We start from the raw sequence: 10,308 nt of genomic DNA on the forward strand, positions 1-10,308 counted from the left end.
GGGTTTAAACGTTCTGGTAGGCCAGGAGGAGGAATTCAGGCCGACGATTTAACAGTTCAGCGCTCACCAGCAGACGAACAAAAACGACCTGCGACTCATTGATTTCGGCGCCTCCAAAAATATGGCCATACGTAGCACCTTTTTCCAACACAGCCTCCCTTATCGTTACACCTGGAGATCACCACAACAAATGGAATCGCAAATCGACCACATTCTGATTGATGGACGGCACTTCTCCGACATTATCGACGTCAGGACCTATAGGTGGCGCTAATATCGACTCTGATCACTACCTGGTGATGGTTAAACTGCGCCCAAAACTCTCCGTTATTAACAATGTACAGTACCGGCGGCCGCCCCAGTACGATCTAGAGCGACTGAAGCAACCGGATGTCGCCACCGCATACGCGCAGAATCTCGAGGCAGCGTTGCCGGACGAGGGTGTGCTCGATGTGGCCCCTCTAGAGGACTGCTGGAGTACAGTCAAAACAGCCATCAACAACGCCGCCGAGAGCACTATTGGGTGCGTAAAACGGAGTCGATGAAACTATTGATTCTACTGGAAGTGCAGAGCGGTTCTGGAGGAGGACGCAGCGCGGGCGGTAATACTGCAGCATGGAACCCGACAGAATGTGGAGTGATACGGACAGAAGCGGAAGCAGCAGACCCCCGCCTCTTTCAGAAGAAAAAGCGCCGCCTGGAAGAAGCAGAGTGCGAGGAAATGGAATTGCTGTGCCGTTCACAAGAAACTCGTAAGTTCTACCAGAAGCTCAACGTATCCCGCAAAGGCTTCGTGCCGCAAGCCGAGATCTGCAGGGATATGGACGGGAGCCTCCTGACGGACAAACGTGAGGCGATCGAAAGGTGGAAGCAGCACTTCGATGAGCACCTGAATGACGAAGAGAACGTAGGCAGGAAGGATCAAGGCAGCGGAAGAAATGACTATGTAGATGCAGCAGAGGACTCTCACGCTGAAGGAAATTAAGTGCTATCCCAGATTATCTTCCGTCAGCTTTTACCTAAAGTAAATGAGTTCGTGGGAAGTTACCAAGCCGGTTTCATCGACGGCCGCTCGACAACGGACCAGATCTTCACTGTACGGCAAATCCTCCAGAAATGCCGTCAACACCAGGTCCCAACGCATCGACTTCAAGGCGGCGTACGACAGTGTCGACCGCAAAGAGCTATGGAAAATCGTGGAAGAGAACAGCTTTTCCGGGAAGCTTACTAGACTGATAAGTGCAACGATGGATGGTGTGCATAACAGCGTAAGTAATTCGGGTGAATAATTCGAATCTCGACGGGGACTGCGACAAGGTGATGGACTCTCCTGTCTACTATTCGACAGCACCCTGGAAGGTGTTATGCGACGAGCCGGGCTCAACAGCCGGGGTACGATGTTCACAAATTCCGGCCATTTTCTCTGTTTTGCGGATAACTTGGATATTATTGCATATTGCTAGAACATTTGGAACGGTGGCAAAACTGTACACTAGAGTGGGTCATCGTTTATATGGAAAAGTGAAAAATTCAATGTTATCCTATCAGATCAAAGCTTTTTAGATTCCAGTTCAGGACCCAAATAAGTGTGCAAAATTTGGGCACGATCGGTTTATGTCTACGTTTTGCGCATCGCGTTTGAAGTTTGTATGGGGTTTTACATGAGAAAACACACTTTTTTGCATTTCTCTCATAACAAGCTCGAATTTGTCTAAAACCATGTAGCCGATAAAGTGAAAACATAGCCTAGGGTGTCCTGAAAAACTTTGCCGAAGACCGCGAAGTGATCTGATGCTTATGAAAAAAGTTATAGCGTTGGCATTGCTTGACGAAACAGCATGAATTTGTTACTTTTGTTATTCCTTTACATGGTAAAACATAAACACATGCCTGCGGTTCGTTGGTTATAACTATTTTCACAAGCATCGGATCGCTTTGCGGTCTGCAACAAAGTTTTTCAGAACATCCTAGGCCATCATTTTACAGTATCGGTTAAAAAGTTTCAGACAAACTTTTTCAACTTATGACAAAAATGCGAAAAAGTATGTTTTCTCATACAAAATCCCATACAAATTTCAATTGCAATGCGCAATGTGTAGACGTAACCGATCGTGCTCAAATTTTGCACAGATGCTCAGGACCCGAAACGGAACCAAAAAAGGTTTGATCTGAGAAAACGGTTCCGATGACCCACACTACTGTACACCCGCCTGAAATCTAAAGTAGCAAAGGTCGGACTCACGGTGAACGCATCGGAAACGAAGTACATGCTGGTAGGTGGAACTGAGCGAGACCGGAGCAGCAATGTTTACGATAGACGGGGATACTTTCGAGGTGGTAGAAGAACTCGTTTACCTCGATTCCCAGAATTTTGAGAGAGATTCTGTCATAATCCTGAGAGAGATTCTCCAAGAATCCTGAGAGATTCTCTCCGAATCCTGAGAGATTCTCCCAGAATCCTTGCAGAAGTTGTCCAAGAATTCTGGGAAAGATTCTCCAAGACTCTTGAAAGAGATTCTCTCAGAATGGTCAACGAGATTCTGTCAAAGTCCTGAGAGAGATTCTGTGAAAATCCTAAGAGACATCCTCCCAGAATCCTGAAAGAGATTCTCCCAGAATCCAGATAGATTCTTCCAGAATCCTGAGAGAGATTCTATCAGAATCTTGAGAGAGATTCTCTAAGAATCCTGAGAGGGATTCTCCCAGAATCCTAGCAGAGGTTGTCCGAGAATCCTGGGAAAGCACAGTGGTTGAAATCGCGAAAAACACGATCGTGGGCATTTTGAGTGTGATAATGTGAAAATAATATAATGTGATGTTCTGCAAAGTTGTTACATATTTTAAGGAGCGACTTTTGATAACTTTTGATTTTTGATAAATTTACCCAAAAGTTAGATGAAAAATCTATTTTCTACAAAAGCAAAGAAAACTAAATGGTGTCTTCGGCAAAGTTATAGATAATATCATGCAGAAAAATATTGCCGAAGAGACTTATGCTCTATCTTTTGAAATGAGCGATATATAATAAATTTAGTATAAAAACCCCTTAAAACCTTGAAAAGCCACTAAATGCTTTATATCTCTTTTGGATTAGGTTTTCGAGGCTTCCGATGTTCTGAAGACTTTTTCATTATGTTATTGTGCATCTTTTTTCTTAAGACAGTGTTGTCATATTTTCATTGTTTCTATGTGATTTTTTAATTTTCCTATAAAAAATGACTGTTTTTAATAATGAGATATCTCGAAAAGTTGCAAAAAGTTGCAAAAAATTCAAAGCATGATGAAAAGTTGAATAAAATTGCTATCTTATACAGGTCAACTGATGAGTTGCTCTCTGTCTCTTCGATGCTTAAAATCTGTTTGAAAATTGTCACTTTCACACTTTTTAATGTTGAAATAAATACTTTTTCCATGTGATAATCTAAAAATTATGCTATACAATGTTCAGCAAAGTTGTTGCATATTTTTAGAGCAAACTTTTGACAAAATTACTTTTTAAAAAAAAAAATGCCTTAAAGTTAGATAAAAAAAATATTTTGGTTCAAAAATGTGCTCGTGTCCGTAGAAGCCCACTGGAATTGTGGTGGTGTTGTTGCATAATGGATGGAAGATTTATTGGCTCAACTGGGAGATTGTTGATTAAAGTCTACACTCCATACAAATTTCGAAAATTTTGTATGTAAAAAAAAGTCTTGTAAAAGTCTACGTAGTTTATGGACAGTGCCTAAGAGAGATTCTCTCAGAATTTTAGGAGAAACTTTCAGAACTTTTGAAAAATCTGAGGATTCTGGAAGGGTCTCTTTCAAGATTGTGAGAAAATCTTTTACGTGATTCTGGGAAAATCTCTCTCATGGTTCCGGGAGAATCTCTCCATAGATTCTGGGAGAATCTCTCTCAGGACTTTGACAGAATCTCTCTGACCATTCCGAAAAAATCTCTTACAGCAGTCTGGGAGAATCTCTCTCAGGATTCTGAGAGAATCTCTCTCAGGATTTTGAGAGCATCTCTCTCAGGATTCTGGAAGAATCTCTCACGATTCTGGGAGAATCTCTCTGACGATTCTGGGAGAATCTCTTTCAGGATTCTGGGACAATCTCTTTCAGGATTCTGGGAGAATCTCTCTCAGTATTTTGACAGAATCTCTCCCAGGACTTTGACAGAATCTCTTTGATCATTCTGAGAGAATCTCTTCCAGGAATCTTTCCACAGTGGTTGAAATCGCGAAAAACACGATCGTGGGCATTTTGAGTGTCCCATATGAATAGGAAAACCCAGCAAACATGGGACTGTTATGCAAATAGGGGCAGTGCAGTGTTATTATGAATTTGATGTTTAACTAAATAACAAAATAAATTAATGAACGATCTTGCGAAATGCCCGCTCTTCTACCATTTCAGGTATATGACCACACCAACCCTAACACCAACCGCCCGGCACTCCTATCTTTACGAACATCACTCAATCTATTGGAAAATTATCTGATTGAGAAAAAGAACTAGTGGAAAATCGAATACAAACAAAACTAACGGTAATTTCGTCTAAACATAACTTACGAGAGGAAGTCACATCGCATATGTGCTACTAAGTAATCTATTTTTAAATCGAATTTTCATCCGATATACACACCACAACTCATTTCCCCATACGGTACCGTAAAAAAACATAAGACCCACATTACCAGGAGGCCCTGGTTATGTAGCCGAAACAACACAACAAGGTTGATCCGAACAACAACGGTGGGCGTCTTCACCCCGACCGCGACGTGAGAGAATCAAACAACAAACCGACAAAAATAGAACAAAAAAAAAAACGACGGACAGCTTCCATCCGGCCGCCCGCCACCGCACACAATCTAGTAATATGGTTAGTTCCGTTCCGTCCTTACCTGTTGTGCAACCGGCTCCAAAATGCTCTCGATCGTTTTCGTGTGAAACACAGGCATCTTGCTGGTCTTGTCTTGTGTGTGTCAGTGCGAGTTTTGTACTAAAAATCCAGCGTTCCTCCCTTTTGAGTGGGCCGCCGATGATGGGAGGGGGTGGTTATGCCCCACGGTGGTGCTCCTCACGCGGTATCCACTCTACGACGGATGCTGCGAACGGAAAACAGATTTTCCACACGGGGCACTGAAATGGGAGGGAAAAACAGACGGTTATTGCAAACGATTATGGCTTTCTTATGCGGCTGCCTGGTGTAGTGATCTTCTTTCCACATTAGTGAGAGAGAGTGCCGTCGTCCGAGTGCCTGCTGGCTGGGGTTTATAAAACCGCAATATTAACGTGCTCTGGGGACAAACGGAGAATAATTCATAACGTGGTCAACTCAATTAAAATTAATATCTCGGACCTTCGCCATCCGGGTGCGAAGAGCAGCGTCTCTCCGCGCACGTCTGTGTCACTTGAAAAGCATGAATCATTCGGTCAAACAACTCGCGCACTCAGAAAATTACAAACGCTTAATAAACCTAACGGACGTGTTCTTTGATCTTCTTTGGGTGGATTTTCGTTTTTGACGTGTTATGCTGGAATTTCCCGGTGCGCAGCGGAGGTGGTGGTATGGATACAAGCTAACTATGGAACAAGCATGGGCGAGAAGTGAAATGATGAATCACAAAATAGCTAGCTGGCTGGAGATAGCGTGACTGACGATGGATTAGTCAGAGTTTGTGGGTCTTGTTAAGGTACAACTTCTTCTATCATAATCCACGACTTGGGAATAATAGAATGTGTATGGCGCCACTCACCGCCGTTTCTTTTCTATGACTTTTTAAACACAATCCTAATTCTAGAGATTGGTAAACGTACATCGATAATGCTTAAGGCCGTTTGCAATGCTGTTTTAAGGCTGGGAGCGGACCTGGTGTGATGGTTAAAGCGCATGTCTATCACGCCGAGGACCTGGGATCGAATCCCACTCCCAACAAACTCACAAAATGTGAGTTCTTCCTTCGGAAGGGAAGTAAAGCGTGGGTCCCGAGATGAACTAGCTCAGGGCTAAAAATCTCGTTAATACAGAAAAAAAAAAAAAAAAAAAAAAAAAAAAAAAAAAATGCTGTTTTATTTTGTATGGCGAGTCTAAGAGTTTGTACCAAGGAGTGTTAACGTTTACGAAAAAAAGTTGAAATTTTAGAAAACAATTTTAAACTAACTTTTATTGGCTTTTTTCGATGAATCGCAGACTACTCAAGTAGGAGGGAGTAAAGAAAGTAATGAAACAAACGGTGGATAGAATCACAAGTTTGCGACGAGAGAAATTGAGAAATTGAATAGAAATTTATCTAACAGAGGGCCATAATTGAACACAACAATCACAACGACGACCTTCTTGCCTAACATCCTGGTCTTGAACGGCTAGGGACCAGCAATGCGATGATGACTACTAACCCTAGACAGCCTGTTTAGAAATTAGTCAACTGCGGAACCATGGCTCATTGTAGGATGTTGTTCCGTATCAGTAATGTAACATCAATCCATTGATTATGCTTGTAGATCTTAAGGCCTCTACTTGTGGAAGTTCTTGGCTGACCCACAATACCTTCGCAAAATAGTTCTTAACCTTCCAGGACTCGCACCATCGAGCAACCGAAACTGCACCGCGCGCACGTTGTACGAGCGAGGTTTTTTGGTGGTGTTGTACTTTTTACAACAGCGCGCGTGCTGAAGGGTTAACAGTGATCCATGGACTCCATGGACCTACAAGATGTAACACCACATCAGTAATGTAACAATAACTAATTGATAACATTATGCAAGCGGGGATTTTCGGCTTCCAGTCTCTATGTAATCATAAACGGATATTGGTTCAACACCTGACGTTTCGGTCACATATATTGTGCCTTTTTCAAAGGATCTGCAAATTGGACAGGTTTTAACATAGGTTTTAAGCATAATTCTACATAATCTTACAGATACAATCCCTCCGTTTACTCGTGAGGTTATGTATGTTTTAAACATAGTCGCACGTCTTCACTTCACTATAACGAGAAAACAGAATTATTCGGGTACCAGTTTCCGAAAGAGGTATCTAAACACCCACGTGGTTGAGTTCGTTGGTTGGCGCACTTTTTCAAATCGATCAGTATCGATCTGTTTTACCTCCTACGATCTACCTCTTGCCGGCGGCGTCACTTTCGCGCCAGATTTCGATTTTGTCTGTTTCTCGTTATAGTGATGATCGCTATTGTGCGCCTATTCCTCTGTTCTTCTATGTGTTGTGTGCTGTGTCGTTTTGACTGTGTGTAATACCCCTGCGTACGTGCCGCTCAGGTTTTCGGTGTCAGTTCGTTTGTTAACAGCAGTGAAGAGAATTGTCAGACAAAAGAGGCACAAAACAAGCAACAAAAAAGGTGCGACGATTACTCTTTATCCCTACTGGTAACAGATAATGACATGATCTCGAATTTTTTTGTTGCAGACAAAACGGAAGCTGAATTTGTTGCGTACTTTTCAACTCGTGAATAATCAATTATTGTTAACCCAAAGTCGAAACTGTTTGATGATAGAGCTTCACCAGAGTTGCAGTGCTTACCAACTCGATGCTACCGTTCGAAAATCGTAATGAAAGGCTTAAAAATCTCTAAACTCGTGGTTTACGATATTAATCCCATTATTTTCAAGTTGGGACAAACTTATGTCGCATGGGTTTGTTTGTCGCAACAAATACAGGTTGCGACATTGTCATTATTGTTGCGCGATGGTTGAATTTTGATTCACTGGTTAACAGTGTTTGGTGTGTTCAAGATGTGGCATGACTCTAATATGGCTAAATTCTGTTTTTTGTTGCTTGAGTCTAATACTTCTACCTTATCTAATAGAAAATTGTGGTTGTTGGTGATACAGTGATCTAGTAGCGCTGTTTTCTCTCTCAGTCTTGCCATCTCATGATCCGTCTCGTCTTTCCCCGCTGCTCGTAGTTCCTCCAGTATGTTGATCGTCGATCGGTGACCAGACACACGATCTTTCAGTCGGCACGATGTCATACCTACATAGCTTGCTCTACAGTCTGCACACGGGATTTTGTATATCACGTTGGATCGTTGGTTTGCCTCTAACTTGTCCTTCACTCTTGGTATTATCGATTTTACAGTCTTGCGTTGTTGTGGACAAATCACCACTTCCGGATAATCCACACGGAGGGTCCGTTGAATCTTGCGGGTGAGAGTGCCAATGTTGACGATCGACCGGAATTGCTTCGAGTTTTCAGCATCCGTGGGCGGCGCTGTGAAGGACAAGTTAGAGGCAAACCAACGATCCAACGTGATATACAAAATCCCGTGTGCAGACTGTAGAGCAAGCTATGTAGGTATGACATCGTGCCGACTGAAAGATCGTGTGTCTGGTCACCGATCGACGATCAACATACTGGAGGAACTACGAGCAGCGGGGAAAGACGAGACGGATCATGAGATGGCAAGACTGAGAGAGAAAACAGCGCTACTAGATCACTGTATCACCAACAACCACAATTTTCTATTAGATAAGGTAGAAGTATTAGACTCAAGCAACAAAAACAGAATTTAGCCATATTAGAGTCATGCCACATCTTGAACACACCAAACACTGTTAACAAACGAACTGACACCGAAAACCTGAGCGGCACGTACGCAGGGGTATTACACACAGTCAAAACGACACAGCACACAACACATAGAAGAACAGAGGAATAGGCGCACAATAGCGATCATCACTATAACGAGAAACAGACAAAATCGAAATCTGGCGCGAAAGTGACGCCGCCGGCAAGAGGTAGATCGTAGGAGGTAAAACAGATCGATACTGATCGATTTGAAAAAGTGCGCCAACCAACGAACTCAACCACGTGGGTGTTTAGATACCTCTTTCGGAAACTGGTACCCGAATAATTCTGTTTTCTCGTTATAGTGAAGTGAAGACGTGCGACTATGTTTAAAACATACATAACCTCACGAGTAAACGGAGGGATTGTATCTGTAAGATTATGTAGAATTATGCTTAAAACCTATGTTAAAACCTGTCCAATTTGCAGATCCTTTGAAAAAGGCACAATATATGTGACCGAAACGTCAGGTCACATAACATAAGTGGAACTTCGGCTCAAAAAGTTGATGCCTTTCCGATTTCGTACGCTGGTATACAGGGCATCGAAATGTCAAATGCGTTATAACATCATTGCCATACCATTTTTCGGCATGTATACCATTTGTCATTGCTGTGAAGTAAAACAAAGACCTCTTAGATCTAGACTGGCAGCACATGGAGATCTAAAATAGAGCATAAAATGTAATGAAACTTTGTAAATTCATGTCAAAAATACGTTTTCAAGCCTTAAATATAGAGGGAACTCGATATGTGAAACGTGGATGTATTATTTCGAAGATTTCAATGCATTTATGACAAAATGAATAAGTGGATTTCCAGTAGTTAGTTTTGCGCATGTATCAGATGCCAATCTTCGTTCCTGTATTCTTTGCCAAAACTGGAATACAGGTTGGATCAGATGTTTTTTGTTTACCAAAATAAATGACATTTCGAAACCTTTTATGAAAGATATAACAGTTTCGCGTACTGGAAAAGGATACAACTTTTTCCTTCACTCTGACTATGGAGTTCCACTTATGTTATGTGCGTCAGGTGTTGAACCAATATCCGTTTATGATAACATAGAGACTGGAAGCCGAAAATCCCCGCTTGCATAATACCAATCACAGTCGATCCCCTTACATACTAATTGATAACGCTTGTAAAACTTCAGGCCTTCACGTGCGAAAGTCCTTGGATGTCTTACAACATCTTTGAAAACTACATATGCACAGAACTATGCTATGTTAGTACCCGAATCCCTCTGGGATTCGTCCCGGAATCCCTTTGGGATTCGTCCCAGAATCTTGCTGGGATTCGTTCCCAGAATCTCGCTGGGATTCGTTCCCAGAATCTCGCTGAGATTCGTTCCCAGAATCTCGCTGGGATTCGTTCTCAGAATCTCGCTGGGATTCGTTCCCAGAATCTCGCTGGGATTCGTTCCCAGAATCTCACTGGGATTCGTTCCCAGAATCTCGCTGGGATTCGTTCCCAGAATCTCACTGGGATTCGTTCCCAGAATCTCGCTGGGATTCGTTCCCAGAATCTCACTGGGATTCGTTCCCAGAATCTCGCTGGGATTCGTTCCCAGAATCTCGCTGGGATTCGTTCCCAGAATCTCACTGGGATTCGTTCCCAGAATCTCGCTGGGATTCGTTCCCAGAATCTCGCTGGGATTCGTTCCCAGAATCTCACTGGGATTCGTTCCCAGAATCTCGCTGGGATTCGTTCCCAGAATCTCGCTAGGATTCGTTCC

General features: G+C 42.7%; 1 protein-coding gene across 2 annotated transcripts in view; it reads right to left on the reverse strand.

Annotated features, from left to right (window-relative positions):
• The window catches only part of LOC109419650 (vinculin), a 79,115-nt gene that overhangs the window by 39,463 nt on the left and 29,344 nt on the right, over nucleotides 1-10,308 (reverse strand). For both annotated transcript variants that reach the window (XM_062853839.1, XM_062853840.1), the window contains exon 2: nucleotides 4,886-5,123. In XM_062853839.1, the coding sequence (XP_062709823.1) occupies nucleotides 4,886-4,942 (57 nt within the window). In that variant the 5' untranslated portion in view covers nucleotides 4,943-5,123. The remainder of the gene's footprint in view (nucleotides 1-4,885; nucleotides 5,124-10,308) is intronic.

The sequence above is a fragment of the Aedes albopictus genome, chromosome 2 (genome assembly GCF_035046485.1).
Source record: "Aedes albopictus strain Foshan chromosome 2, AalbF5, whole genome shotgun sequence".
Lineage (NCBI taxonomy): Eukaryota > Metazoa > Arthropoda > Insecta > Diptera > Culicidae > Aedes > Aedes albopictus.